This window comes from Cricetulus griseus, chromosome 6 (assembly GCF_003668045.3).
Source record: "Cricetulus griseus strain 17A/GY chromosome 6, alternate assembly CriGri-PICRH-1.0, whole genome shotgun sequence".
Classification (NCBI taxonomy): Eukaryota; Metazoa; Chordata; class Mammalia; order Rodentia; family Cricetidae; genus Cricetulus; species Cricetulus griseus.
The window spans coordinates 66,836,304-66,852,633 of record NC_048599.1 but is presented as its reverse complement, the minus strand read 5'-3'; the positions used below and the strand labels follow the sequence as shown (position 1 = coordinate 66,852,633).

The following is a 16,330-nucleotide window of genomic DNA, read 5'->3' as shown; positions in this document are numbered from 1 at the left end:
ATAAGAGCAGAGGAACAGGAAGTTTTCTGTGAGATTGCAATTCTGCACCTTGCATTTTTAGTATCAGAGAATATACACATAATAAGTCTTACCAAAATATCTGACAAACTGTATCTGAAAAAGAACTCCACCAGTCAGTACACTAAGATGGAAGAAGGAAAGCACATGACCCTAGACAAAGAACAGCTAAGGAATGTTGAGAACTGAAGAAACAGTATTCTTCATGAAAGAGCATACCCATTGGTTATCCAATAAAACATGGACAGCCTGGAAAACAGAAGCATACAAGTAGTAAGAAGCAGTAAATGTACTGAGCAGATCATATTTATATATTTAGAAGTGGTGTGTGTGTGTGTGTGTGTGTGTGTGTGTGTGTGTGTGTGTGTGTGTGAGAGAGAGAGAGAGAGAGAGAGAGAGAGAGAGAGAGAGAGAGAGAGAGAGAGAGAGGCAAACCATACAACAGATATGGTTATTGGTGGTATAGTATAATTGATAGCAATGAACAAAACTTACACAGGCACTCCCAGCCACCAAGATCTCAGATGCTTCCAAGAACTGGCTGAACCCTAAGAGAGCACAAGCCCAGCTCCTCCTCACACTTTATCCTATCCTTCTATATACTTGTGACCATGCCCTACTGGGCATGGTCATCAGTACACATCATGTGTGTATGTATACGTGTGTGTGTGTGTGTGTGTGTGTGTGTGTGTGTGTGTGTGTGTGTGTGTGTGTGTGTGTGTGTGTGTGTGTGTTTTGAGAACAAGTAAAGAAAAAAAGGCTTTCAATTTGAAAGAGAACAGGAATTATTGGGTACATCCGAAGGGTTGGAAGGAAATGAAGGAAGGAGGGAAAGGATATAGTTACATTATGGTCTCAAAATTATAATTAGACATAATTGAAGTATTAAAAAGTAGACTTTCTTCAAATCTGCAATTGAGAAAACCCAAATGGTAAAGTATATAAGGTTGGAAGACTATGAGACCAACCATGGGGACTACAAAAAGTGATTAAAAGCTTAAAACAGCACATAAGATTAGAAAAGTACAAAAAAGAAATGGTGAAAAATGTTTTGTAGGTTGAAGCTAGCTTTGTGGTTGAGGCAACTGAACCTGAAGTCAAAAGAGTGCTTACTCTTAGGCAAGAGTATAATTGTTAGATAGTTTAGGTGAGAATATAATCAATCCCTGATATTAGCAGTTGACTATATTCCTGTGTGCAGGAAAAATTCCATGGTCCACTCAGGATTTGAAATTAGTTCAGGGATTTAGTTGCAGAGAGGTACACCTTCACAGCAATCTAGGACAGAGAACCACATTATATCTCTTATCAAACTCCATGAATGAGAACTAGAAGCCATCAGGACAGTGATCATGTTTTAAAAGACTGAAGCCTTCTGGACTGCAGAAGGCACAATACTGGATGGTTCAGAAAGATAAATCTCTCCTTGGTACATTGTTAAGGGCCATGGGCCCTAAACTATGGGGTTTAAAGCCCATCTTTGTAAGTCCTTTTATGACCTTTAAGTTTGTGGCTTAAAACCAGCTCTGAGCCTCCTATAACCTGTAATTAGAAGGTTTGGCCACACGGAACTGCTAACTGCTTCTGTTCTGAGAAAAGGCTTTCCTGTTGGCTGTTCCAGGGAAGACCACAAGATGTTCTGGCTGATAAGAATGCTCCGGCCCCAGCACACACCAGATGTTCCTTCCTGTTATTCCCCCCCCTTACCCAATTTCCTTGGTGCAGGGCTATATAAGCCCACTCTGAGCCCCAATAAATCTAGACATTGACATTGCATAGACGGACTCTGGTCCTTTTTCTTTTGTGCCGCTTGGTCTCTTTCCCTTCTCTTCCCATGACTCTTTCAGGCAGCCCCCCTTTGGAACCCTGAATGACTAGACTCGAGGGATGGGTCAGTACATGGGGGCAATATCTTAATACTGTTGACTTTCTTTATTATGTGTGTGTGTGTGTGTGTGTGTGTGTGTGTGAGAGAGAGAGAGAGAGAGAGAGAGAGTGAACACACAAGAACAGCTGTGTTTAGGATCCCATTAAGTCCAGAGGTGCCAAATCTCCTAGAATTGGAGTTACAGATGATTGTAGGCCACAAAAATAAGTGATGGACCCTCAATTTGGGTTGCACTCTTTAATTGTTGAGCCTACTCTAGCATTGTTTATGAGTTGTTTTCCTTTTCCCATTGTGCCATTTGGCTTCTAAGTGATGGACCCTCAATTTGGGTTGCACTCTTTAATTGTTGAGCCTACTCTAGCATTGTTTATGAGTTGTTTTCCTTTTCCCATTGTGCCATTTGGCTTCTTTGTCAAAAATCAGGAGTTCAAAGGTGTGTGGATTAATATCAGGGTCTTCAATTATATTCCATTGATCCATCTATGATGGTCAACATTGAGAAGATTGCAAATAAACCCATATCTATTGCCATGGACACAACTCAAATCCAAGTAAATCAAGTACCTCAACATAGATCCTACTACATTGACCAGACAATAGAGAAAGTGAGAAGTAGCCATGAACACATTGGCACAAGAGACTACTCCCTAAAAATAATAAGAGGAGGCCAGACACTAAATGCAACAATCAATAAATGGGACCTCCTTAAACTGAAAAGCTTCTGTAAGGCAAAGGACACTGTCAATAAGACAAAACAATACCCTACAGGATGGCAAATTCTTCACCAACCCCACAAAATATATAAAGAACTTAAGAAACTAGACATCAAAATACAAAATAACTCTATTGAAAAATGGGGTACAGAGCTAAACAGAGAAGTCTCATAAGAAGAATCTCAAATGACCTGAAGATATTTAAAGAAGTCCTAATCATTAGGGAATTGCAAATAAATCAAAATGACTCCCAGCTACCATCTTACACCTGACAAAATGGTTAGACCAAAAATATTGAGGCCAGCTTATGTTGCAGAGGATGTGTAATCAGGGGAGCACTCCTCCGCTGCTGAGAGGAATACAAACTTACACAACCTCTTTGGAAATCAGTATGGCAGTTTCTAAGAAAATTGGGAATCAATATACCTCAAGACCCAGTGATACTGCTCTTGGGAATATACCGAAAGGGCATTCAACCATAACACAAGGATATTTGCTCATATTCCTAGCAGCATTATTCATAATAGCCAGAAACTAGAAACAACTTAGATGCCCCTCAACTGAATAATGGATAAGGAAAATGTGGTACATTTACAAAGTGGAGTACTACTCAGCTGTAACTAAAAAGGATGCCCTCATAAAATTTGTAGGTTAATGGATGAAACTAGAAATAAACATCCTGAGTGAGGTAACCCAGACTCAGAAAGACCTACATGGTATACATTCACTCATAAGTGGATATTAGAATGTGAAGCAAATGATAACCCGACTACAATCCACAGCTCCAGAGAAGCTAGATAACAAGGAGGATCCAAACAGGGGCACATGGGTCATCCTGGAAAGGGAAATTAGATGAGATCTACTGGTTAACCTAGGGGCAAGGAGTGGCAAATAGTAGGGAAGGGGGATAAAAATTTGTGGGGAAAGGATGGTTGAGGGGGGAGAGATGCATCAAGGGGAGACAGTAGGAGTGGTAGGAGGGACAACTGTGGTTGGAATGTAAAATGAAATTTAAAAGAATAAATTATTTAAAAAGCTTGCATAGAACATAAAAAATTAATAAGAAAATAGAGTTGCTAAAAATTACCATTAATCTGAAGTGTTAATAACATTTTCTGTGTTGAGCTTCTGTTAAATCTTTATTGTATATATCGCTAACAATTTAGGCAGATGACTAAAACTGTCAAGAACGGATCTTTGGAAGCCCCTTCCCTTAGGCTTGGTAGTTTGAGCAGGGTATTGCTTCCTGAGTCATCCCTTTAGTGGTAAGCACATAGAAAGGCCCCATGGATGTTCTGCTATTTTAATACTTAATATTCCAAGGAGACTTCTGAACCAAAGAATACAGTTACAATCATGACTGGGACATGCTCCAGTCATAACCACTTGAGGCAGCCCTATTCCAGACCTAAGAACACTCTAAGAAAGGCAAGACTCAGATTCATTCTGATGGCTTACTATAAGTGGGGTAGAGATTTATGTTTGGTAATTGACTTTATGATGGGACAATGAAGATTGAAGTAGCAGCAGCAACTGTGATAGATAGGTACTGGTAATTTGTCATTAACCTGATTTCACCTGAGATAACCCAAATCATAATTTAAAAGATTAATGTCATCTTATAGATGTTAGTTTCCACCTAATGATCAGGAAATTTGTAAAATTGAAGTGACACAGATATTTTAAATATATATATATTGCTAGTTAGAATTAGAGAATGTTTATAGTCTAGAGAAAAGTGACAAGAATTATTAGTTTAGTAGCCTATATGTTAATATTCTAATAATGTAAAATCATAAAATACCTACTGAAATTTATATGCTAGCATTTTAATCTTTTCAAAGCATTTTTAATTTCATTGTTTCTTAAAGTGTAAATGGCTGGATTCAGGAGAGGTGTAATGACAGCATAAAACACAGCAAGAAATTTGTCTACCCAGGTTATACTGACTGGCCACAGATAGATGAAGATGCAGGGCCCAAAAAATAATACCACCACGGTGATGTGAGCAGTGCAAGTAGAGAGAGCTTTGGATGCCCCATCCTTAGAGTGAAGGCAGACAGTAATCAGAATATGAGAATAGGAGATCAGCAACAGAATGAAGCATATGACTGCTAACACCCCACTGTCAGCATTTATCAAAATTTCTAGAACATAGATGTCCATGCAGGCTATCTTGATGACCAATGGAATATCACAGAAAAAACTGTCCAATTCCAGGGATCCACAGAAGGGCAGATTTACAATGATAACCAGTTGACTTATTGAATGCACAAAGCCAATGATCCATGATGTCATCACTAATCCAATGCACATATGTCTGTTCATGATGCTAGAGTAATGGAGTGGCTTACAGATAGCCACATAACGGTCATATGCCATTGACACAAGCAGTACCATCTCACCCCCTCCAAAGAAGTGACCAAAAAAAATCTGACACATGCACCCTCCAAAGGAGATAGTCTTTTTTTCTTTGAGGAAGTCTGTGATCATCTTCGGTGTAGTGACTGAGGAAATACAGAAGTCAATGAATGAGAGATTGGCCAACAGGAAATACATAGGGGAATGTAAATGAAGGTCAATGATTATTACCACTACAGTTAATATGTTGCCCAAAATGGTGATTAAATAAAGTGAGGAAAATATCACCAAGAAGAAGGCCTGGAGCTCCCAAGAGTCACAAAGCCCAAGAAAAATAAATTCAGACACCTCAGACTGGTTTACTTCCTCCATTTAGTTCAGTTCCAAATTAATCTAAAGGAAAATACACAGTATTAGATTCTGTGAACAATAGAGGATATAAATTAAAAGAATTTCTTAACCTCTTCTGATGGAAGTGATTGAACCTACTAACACTGGCAAAGATCTTGGCTTTTGGATATAGCATTCCCTGTAACATTCATAATGTAGTGTGTCCTAGAAACTTTACAATCAATTATTTAGACAGATTAATTTTGTATGAGAATATAAAAAGAAATGTATACTAATGTCCATCAACAAAGCAATGATACATTGTTCTGGAATAGAAGTAAAGTGTAACTAGGTAAAAGGTAGAACTATTTTAGTAAAAGATGGTAGTTAACATGTTCATAGTAGATTTTTGTCAGGTTTTAGAGATGTAACCCACTGGAAATTTATGATACTTTGTAAGGATTTGATAAATATTATATATATGAAGTGACAAGGAAAACTTTAAAGTAATAAATTCAGGTGAGGTCAAATGTAGGAATGAAACAGCACATAAGCATATTAAGATATTCTTAATTTTTTCTTTCTTTAATTTTATCCTATTTTTTAATCTTATCATTAAGTAAATAGGTGTGAGTGATGATAGAAACATTAAAAATAATGTGATCTGAGTTAGGAACTGTAATCAATTCAATAATGTATACCTTAAATAAATGTGAATTTTTTAAAAAGTATCTCTAGGACCTAAATGATAGGAAAACAAAGTTCTATATCAACTTAAAATATTAGAAGAATAACACTTTAGTGATTTTTTTTTAAAGACAGGGTTTCTCTGTGCAACAGCACTGGCTGTTCTGGAACTCACTTTGTAGATTACATGGCTTCGAACTAACTGAAAATCTCCTGCCTCTGCTTCCCGAGTGCTTGGATTAAAGGCAAATCCTAATAATTATATGATTAGTGAATTCATGGATAAATAATATAGTAAAAATAGAAGTAGTAATACTAGTTCTGATATAATTGTTAAAATTGTTTCACAATGACAATACTTTAATTGCATGTAAGAGTTGAAAAGAAAGGTGTTTAGCCACCTGTGATAAAGAAAAACTCATGACTATTGTAAAGAAATATTCTCTGAATATAAATTTTCAAGATTATGGACTCTGTACAAAATTACTCAAAACCTAAAGTATACCCAATTGAAGTGAATCAGAATGTCTAGTAATAAGAAAGAAAGGAAATGGAAATATGGATCAGTGGTTAAAAGCACTGGCTGCTCTCCCAGAACAGAGGACCTGGGTTCAATTCCCGGCACCCACATAATCGCTTATAATCATCTATAACTCTAACTCCAAGGTATCCCAAATCTTCTTCTGGCTTACCTGAGAACCAGGCACACATGTACTTCACACATACATGCAGGTAAAATACCCATGCACATAAAATAAAATAAAATCCATGTGATAGTGGCATACACCTGTAATCCCAGCACTTGGGAGGCAGAGGCAGGAAGATCTCAGTGAATTCAAGGCCAGCCTGGTCTGAGTTCCAGGACAGTAAGAGCTATGACACAGAGAAATCCTGTCTCACCCCCCCCCCCGATAAAACAAGTTCATTTGCCGAATGTAATTTAGACAGAAAATACACAAGTTGACATTAAGTTTCTGTTAAAAACAAAATAGCCTCTTAGGAACTGAAATCTGGAAGTCAATATGGAGTTACATGAAAACAAGACTGTAGTGAATAACAGGAACTGGATAGGTGTCAAGTTACTTCCAAATTAGAAGACCCCAATTGTCTGAAACTGGAACAGCATGGCTATGTAGCTCCAGTGGGATGACTCCCTCATTTTTAACATGTTTGCAATGTTCCTGCTGATTTTCATGGGACTTGGACTAGAAAGCCATAACTTTTCAAAGAGATGTATGTTTCCTGTATTCACCAATGGAAGATAATTTGGTTAGTTGGGGTGACATTTGCAAGCTTCTTAGGTTCCTTGTGAACAAACTAGAGAATTCTTACCACCAATCATTTAAACATATTTCAGTCAAGTCAGAAAGAAGAAAATTTCTTTCTCCTTGTTTTCCCTCTATCTCTACATTTTCATACCTCCCAACTCTGTTCCTTTCACTTTCCTTCTCATTCTTCCTTGCCATCTTTGCTTGTTTTTTTCTTCCTCTTTACTTCTTCTGTCTCCTTTTTTAAATATACCAAATTCAATAAATTCCCCACATTTCATCAAATATGTCCCCAATGACAATTCCTGTTTCCTTATAGCTCATGTTAGTTCATCATCCTCTATCAAAAAGGAGAACTCTTAGATTTTCATTTCATTTTAATTGAAACATCATCATCATCATGGATAAGAACTACAATCATTTTACAGCTGAAAAATAGTCACCTAGTAAACTATAAAAGTAACATACATAGTCAATCAAAGATGTAGGAGGATTATCTTTTAGAAGGAATAGTTGATTTCAGAAGGACTTGCTTGCTTGGGAAGCAATAAGATTTCTGTAAACTAAGGAGAAAATTAGAAAAAAATCTCCCTTCAAATACATTTCCTATGGAAATATGTATGAAGAATTAAATGCAAATGTATATATAATTAATATAAATATGTAAGTAATTGTATGAAAATATTCTACATATGTACTAATATGCTGCCCTTACTCATGGCACTGAATGTTCCAGGTCTCCTGCTTGTGCAGTCTGATTACTCCTAGAATCATAATAATATACATAATCAAAGTTATTAATGTGGTGTTTGCATTCTGTAGTCAATAGTCAATCAGGTATGAAGCAAGAATATAACAAGAAAGTGATATATGTGCAAAGATCTTTCTATAACCAAATCAATAAAAAACACTTAATATTTAATGAGTGGGCTGAATTCTTCTAGGAATTTTCTATTTCCAATTTGAAGGCTATAAATATTATGTTACACAAAAAAACCAAAACTCTCTGCTTATATTCTCTATTTCCTTTGAATGCTGTTAGTGTTTGGGAGAATTATAAAAGACACCAACTATTCTAAACTAGTTCATATTGGTCTCAATATTAATAATGACATGATAGCTGACTTTCAAGCATGTTTAATGTAGCAAAAGTAAATCTTTCTTCCAAAAGAACACACTTCTAAACCCTAAAGACATGAAACATACCTTGGCAGAAAGAATGAAATCAGGAAAATCCAAATGAAAAGACCATTGTCTTCTCAGACCATTTTCTATTTTAAAGTCGCTTATTTCAAAATCATATGAAAATAATTCTGTATTCCTGTCAAACTCTCTGACTTCCACATACAAGTTACTTTTAACATAGTGTGTGACTAATTTTCAAAACATCAGGAGTGCACCAGCATGTGCAGCATGTATTATCTGATATTACCATGTATTATTTAATATTAGCCCACTTCTTTCTGTGATATCACTTCAGTTCCTTGAGTTATTCGAAAAATCACAATTTTCCTCAATCTTATCCTCTCTCTCTCTCTCTCTCTCTCTCTCTCTCTCTCTCTCTCTCTCTCTCTCTCTCCTATATAACTAATAATCAATTGTTGCTTATTTGGAAATTTTTGTCACCTCTCAGTTTCTGCAAGAAATGCCTTATTCCATGAAAGCTATGCATCCTGATGGTTCAGAATCATTTACACTTTCAATAAAGTCACTCCAAGGATAATCTTACCTAAGACAAAATATTCTTCTTGATACTTATAGATATAACACATTCCAATAGAGCTTGACAAAAATTCGAATACTTCTGTGGGAGTTTCCAAATCCTGCCTATTAATATTTATGGTAAGATGGTATTAAAACATTGTAGAATTAACTTATATATCCTAGAGAATGAGATTAAGAAGCAATAAACAACAGTGTATAGATCACATTTATCAGAGAGACATAGTACCTGACCAAATGTTTTTTCATGGATAAGTCACTGTCTATTGTCGTAACAGGATTCCAAAATAGTATCAAAGTGGGGAAAAACAGACCATTTTCTGCTATGCTGTTCATGGAAAAGTTTAAGGTATATATTTAGTGCAGAATAGCCTCATGGGAAGGAAATTTTCTTCTATCTATATCATGTTCCTTTGAGACCTGGAAGTTTCAGAATGGAGAATATCAAGAGGCAATGTCTCTATCTGTTGTTAAAGTCAATTATAGTAAGGTGAGGATATGATACAAAGCTTTGAACAACAATGGTTCAGCATGACTTCAAACACTTCTTTCTTTAGCATTTCCCAAACCTAGTATATTAAAGGACTGTTGTGCTATTTTTCTGTTGATGCTATGTGAGTTTTGTCAAAAGGAGTGAATGACTATCTTTAGGAATTGATCTGTTTAATTGGTCATCAATATTTCCAGTCACACCCAGAAAGGAACAGAAAAACTCATACCCTTCTCAAAAGTTTCTGTGCTAAATGTTCTGTGTGTAACGTATCCAATTTTAAAATTCTGTGTGTCCTGGATATGCAGCTCAACAGTAAAGCACTTGTTTGTGTAGCAGACCCATAAAAATAATTATAAAAAGAAGAAATAATTTTTAAAACTGCCATTGCCCTGTTGGGATAACTGTCATGCACGTTCAGAGGGTCTACTTCAGTCACATGCAGGTTTCCCAGTTGTCAGTCCATAGTCCATAGGCTCCCACTAGCTCAGGTCAGCTGTCTCTTTAGTTTTCCCCAACATGGTCTTGACACCCTTTGTTCAAATGATCTCCCTCTTGTCAACTGAACTCCAGGTTCTCAGCCCAGTACTTGGCTGTGGTCACTGCATTTTGCTTACTTCAGTGACTGGATGTAGGTTCTACGATTACCGCTGCTCTCAGTTTTGATTAGAGAAACTTCTTTTGCAGTGGGAAACAGTCATGAAGTGTTAAGAATAAGTTATTGTTGAGTGTTCCGCCATAGATTAGATATCTATATCATTTCCAACTCCCACCAAGTAACTTGGAGTGTTATAGAACATGGGACATAAAAAAAGGGAAGAACTGGAGCATGGAGATGAGTGCTGTGGAACAACGTCTTTTGGACATTATGGAATGGGTGCACTTATGAACTCATATTGATGAACTTAAGCATCAAGATCTACAAAGCCAGTCAATATTCCATCATAGAGGAGGGACTCATGAGTCCCCAACTCTACATGAGGGGCTTGTTGTAGGTAGTGGAAGCTCTGAAGGAAAAGTCATTGTTCTTTAGCGGTTTAACTATTGATGAGTTACCCACAAAACAGCAAATAACTTCATTCCCATGTCTATTCAAACAACATTAATTAAATGCAGAGTATCATAAAAATGACATCAAACCAGGAAATTTGGAACTAAATTGCTCATCCAGTATGAACACAAGTGTGATAAGAACGGATAATAGGAAGTGAATGTCAAAAAATACATTGTACATATGTATGCAATTGTAATGTACAATTAAAATTCTTTAATTTTAAAGAATTTTAAAATTAAAATAAATATATATCAAATGCTAACTAAATAAAATGGGGCTTTAGTGCTGGGGTTGTAGCTCAGTAACAGGATGTTTCAGTCGCACATGTGAAGAGCTCAATTTCATCCTAAGTATCACAATGTCAGTAATCAATCAATCAAAACTGCAGCCTTCTCAGGCATGCAGGCACAGGACTTTCATCACAGCACTCACAGCTGAAGCTGGACCAGGAATTGAAGGCTAGCCTGGGGTGAATAAGCACAGCAAAACTCTGTCTCCATAAACAAAAACATTTTATTTTACCACCTATTTGCCCCATTCCTTCTCTTGCATTGTTTCATTTTCCATTGTATTTACTTACATCCACCAGACTATGTAATGTATTCCAACTGTAGAAGAAAAAAAGAGGGATTAAAATAATTTTCCAATTAAACTCTATCCATTTCACTGAAATGGTATTTAGCCAAATATTATTTGAAATAAATATTAGATTATTGAAAATAAATATTCAAAAACACTGATATTTTTTGTTTGGTTGGTTAGTTTGGTTTGGGTTTGGGTTTGGGTTTGGGAGACAGAGACTTGGCATATAACACAGGTAGGCTGCAATTCATTATGTCACCAGACTGATTTCATACTGATACTTCCTGCCTCTACCTCCCAAGTGGTGAGGAAACAGACTTGGTTCACCACACCACTCATTCAATACAGACAGACAGACAGATCAATCATTACAGTAACAGTGCTTAGTAACCATAAGTGTAATCAACTCAGTATCATCTTTATGAGATGATAAGTGTATAAAGACACAGATATATGTATATGAAAAGATATAATATTTAACTATACAAGGGGAATATGTTGATATATGCCTCATGGTAACTGAAACTTGCAGGCATTTTGCTAAGTCAAAGATATTAGACAAAAAATTCAAATTTTGTTTTGATTGCATTGACATGAAATAGTCACTATACATAAATATATAAAACAGAAAGCACAAAAGAATTTTCCAAATATTAGGAGGAGAGTTCTCAGAAGTAGGTACTTGGTGGGAAACAGACAGCATTTTTTAGGAGGTTAAAATAGGTTAGTATTTGAAGGAGATAATAGTTTATGTAACATAGTAAATGTGTTAGTTACAACTGAATTGTATCCAGGAAGAATGATTTTATGTTATGTTATTTTTACAAAAACGAAAAGAAAATTACATTTTCTTTTTTCCCCTATTTTTAAAATTTAAATTAGAAACAAGTTTGTTTTACATGTCAATGCCAGTTCCCTCTCCTTCCCCTCCTCCTCTGCCCCCAACTAGCCCCGTATCCCATCCCCTTTCTGTTCCCCAAGTAATGAGCAAAGGGGTCAAGACAAAGCTTGTGAAACCCACAAAAACAGCTGACCTGAACAAGGGGAAGCTCATGGACCCCTGACTGATAGCTGGGAAACCAGCATAGGACTGATCCAGACCCTCTGAACATGGGTGTCAGTGAGGAGCCCTTGGAAATCTATGGGGCCTCAACTAGTAGATCAGTATTTATCCCTAGCATAGGAATGGACTTTGGGAGCCCATTCCACATAGAGGGATACTCTCTCAGCCTAGACACACGGGGAAGGGCCTAGCCCCTGCTCCAAAAGATATGACAGGCTTTGAAGATCCCCATGGAAAATTACATTTTCTCATAAAGAACTAGGTAAGCCTGGAGAGATGCCCCAGCAGTTGAAAATTCTTACCGATCCTTCAGACAACCCAGGCTTGTTTTCTAGCACCCATATGGTGACTGAAATCTACCTATAGAGCAGCGATTCTTAACCTGTGAGTCATGCCCCCAACAGGGGTTGCAGATCAGATTTCCTGCATATCAGATATTCACAGTATAATTCATAACAAAATTACAGTTATGAAGTAACAACAAATTACTTTTATGGTTGGGGCCATCAAACATGAGAAACTGTATTAAAGGGTTGCAACATTAGAAAAGTTTGGAATAGCTGCTCTAGAGGATATGTCACTTATTTCTGACCTCTATGGACATTTGTACACACATCATGTACATTAAATCATGCAGACATTTACACATACACATAAAATAATATATATTAAAATTAAAAATAAAGAATTAAACATACAGCCTGCATGAGGCCCTCACTTCATATTTCACTACAAAAATCCTTTGTAATAGATAAATGACAATATATTAGGTACATTGTGCCATAATATTCATTTAGTTTGGTTGGATTTAAAAAGTATTTTTCAAAATGATTTCTTGACAATTGATTCTTATCTTTTTGGCTAAGAACCAGTGTACAGTTTTCCCTTAGTTGTGCTCATTTTTCATGTTTCTCACTTAATATCAGATAAAAATAATCCTTCATTGAAATTAATTAATAAACTTAATTTTAAACCATCCAGATTAGGTATTATTTAGGCTACAAAGTACTAAATGGGATAATAAACACTATACTGTTTATGATACATATTGCTTAGCATTTGTGACTAAAGATGTGTAGCATTTGATTTACTTGCACATATGCTTTTTGCTGAGCAGAATTTCTGGCATTAGGGAAGCCTAGCATTAACCAATGAATAAAGACCAATGGACTGAATTCTTTATAAGAAACAAGAGCTCTAACCCAGTTATTTGAGGATGAGTTGCAAACTTATTTATTCCCGTGATAAAAATAATGTTACATATTTATCTCACAATTCTATTACAGAAAAAATAGATCGATAAGAGCTGAGAAAAGTTAAAATTAAAATAGGCATGAATTCTCACTTTTGTGTTAAAACAGTGATACAAAGGAAAGATGGACTGTCAGGAGATAACTGGGTTTGAATATTAGATAACATTACCTTGATAATCTTTGGCTACATATGAAATGTATAATTATATATAGAATATAAATGTTAATTAATAGTGATGACTTTAAAATGGAAACACTAATTGCATAAATTAATCCAAAACTTGGTATTTTATGTTCCCTACAATATTCCTTGAATACACTTCTAGTGGAACTGGCTATCATAACACCAGAAGACATAAACATGATTCACAAAAATGAGTGCTTTGCCTCATATATGAAGTTTGAGCTTAAGTATAATGCCATGAAAATAAAAAGTAAACATTTAAAAATAGGAAGGGTAAAAATGGTAGACATAAGTGAATGAGAGAGCTTAATGGAGGGATTTAATATTATAAGGTATATGTATATGTAAATGCCATAATTTAATCCATTGTTTTATACCATTAATGTGTTAACATAAAGAATTAAAATGATGCCAAATGAATTAGTAGCTACATGGTGTTCAAAATCATATATAAATTATACTATGCCATAAAATGTCAAGTGTTTTCTTTAAAAACATTTTGCTTTGGTTTCCTTTCCTTTTTTACCAAATACTTAATAAAACAACTATTATTTCTTCTCTCTTTATGGCCACGGGATTTTGAAGTACAATTCCCATGGTAAATGGCCTGGAGATTTAGGTCACCAGCCATCTGGTGGTCACCAAATGCTGTTGTCAGGTTGTAGGTAGTTAGAGCATTGGTAAGAAGCACTAAACACAGAATCCAAGAGGAAGACACTTCTAACAAATAAATAGTGGGAATGGTACTTTCTAGTATTTGAGGATACTTGGTAAGTAGACATTAATAGCATACTAAAGTTAGCAACTATTTTTCCTTGCACAGCTAAAGCACAGTATCTCTGTTACATTCAGAGTTCCCCACCTTCATTACTATTTTTTTCTTTCAAGCATGCTTATTGAGCATCCACTCAAGCTGAGCTTACCAAAGCAAATTTAGAAGTTGCATTGCACGATATAACCCTGAGTTTCATATCAATTTTCAAAACAATTTTGTGGTCTGGATTGTATTTTCTTATAAACTAATGAAGATGGTGAAAACAGTTTTCGAAAGGAAAGGCCAGATGAAAGCAAGAAAATGGTCAATACAAAATTCTAAGGACTTGAACACCTCACAAGAGAGAAATTCTGAATGGGTGGCTTCTGGGGGTTTCCAACAGTGAGAAGGTATAAGAAGACACTGGAAATACTCCATCCATGTGCTACCTTTGATTCTCTTGTTTTGCTTGTTGTGTACCTGAGCCTGGTCCTTCTATCAAGATCTTTTGAACTCAAAAACATACCAAGCCTTTAAATTTTATTTAATTGCTTCCATTGCAGCCTTTATAGTATTGTCTTGCTTTTTTCTCTATTATTTTCTTTCATTGTCCATGTCCCTCCTCCCTCATCTCTTCTCCTTTAGTATCAATCAAATAGCTGATCTGTTTTAATGTAAGTAGCTATGGACTGCTCATAAATGTTTTTATGTTGGTGATGAACCTGTTATTGAGAACACTCTGTATAGAGTGACATTTATTTAGGAGAAAATGATTATTATTCTCCCATGTTAAAGATTTATTTTGAATCTAAGTGCTAGTTGGGATAAATCTGAAATCATCCCATGGAATTTACAGGTCAGTTCTTTTTGACCCTAGTAATTTGTATTTTCAAATCCACTTTTGATTAACATTAATACGAGTTTCTTTTAGACCATTTAAACAATAAAAGAACATAGAATTTAGATAGTGAAAGCCACATGAATCCCATATTTGAGACCTTAACATTGCTGGTGTTACTGGTTTTTCTTCTTGAAGAATGTGTAAATTCAAACATGTTCACAAATATTCACTTTACTATTTTCATACTTTTTCTTGTTTTTCAGTTAAGTAGAAATCTCTCTAGAATTGTATATGCAGAAATATTCAGGTGAGCTTTAAAGTTTCATATTATTTCATTGTATGTATATCCTGAGATTAACGCATCCATTATTTACACTTTTCAACTGTATTTTCTGTGTGAATATATTTGTCACACATGTAATATTCGTTCTTATAATAATCTACTACATATCAATTTATAGTACATATGCAATGTACAAAATGAGATTTTTATCTTGAAGCCTTAAAAATACTGGGGATCTTTTGCTGAGCCATCTCTTCTTCCTTTCCAAATGTCTCATTTACTTCCAATATTGATTGGCAAAAGAGAAAGAAAATGACTAATGATGGATATTAAGAGCTATTTGACTTGTATGTGTTGATCTTCTTGTGAGTTCCCTATACAAGTGGTACTATTTTTTCTAACCAGACAACTTATTTGGTAATATGTTGTTAATCCCATGAATATTTATAGTCTGAATGAATGATGACTATATTCTTTACACCTATGAAGACAATATTATCAGTAAGAAAAATTAAACACTTGGAAAATAAAAACAAGGGAGATAAGAAATAATCCATTTTTTTGAAAATTCTGTTAGGGATTCTTAACTCAAACTGAAATCTTTGTGTTTTAGTAGAATATTAGTCTCATCCACACAGTTTAAACATATTGAATATATATATATATATATATATATACATATATATGTATATATATATATATATTTCAGAATATCAATATTTCAAATTTGTGGATAGCATTTAATTATAGGTTCTTTACAAGACACTTATTGCTATTCACCCCATTATTGTACTAGTATCCTTGTTCAGTCCTGCTCTATCTATTTCATCTGGTATTTA

General features: G+C 35.2%; 1 protein-coding gene across 1 annotated transcript; it reads right to left on the bottom strand.

Moving 5' to 3' along the window:
• Window positions 1-4,440: 4,440 nt before the first annotated feature.
• Window positions 4,441-5,352, bottom strand: LOC100755613 (olfactory receptor 4K3-like). The gene has a single exon (XM_027421027.1). It carries the CDS (start codon window positions 5,350-5,352, stop codon window positions 4,441-4,443), a length of 912 nt encoding a protein of 303 aa, XP_027276828.1.
• Window positions 5,353-16,330: the final 10,978 nt, after the last annotated feature.

What these genes read in the sequence shown, in the direction of transcription:
- LOC100755613 (XM_027421027.1), bottom strand. Translation starts at nt 5,352, where the DNA reads ATGGAGGAAGTAAACCAGTCTGAGGTGTCTGAATTTATTTTTCTTGGG.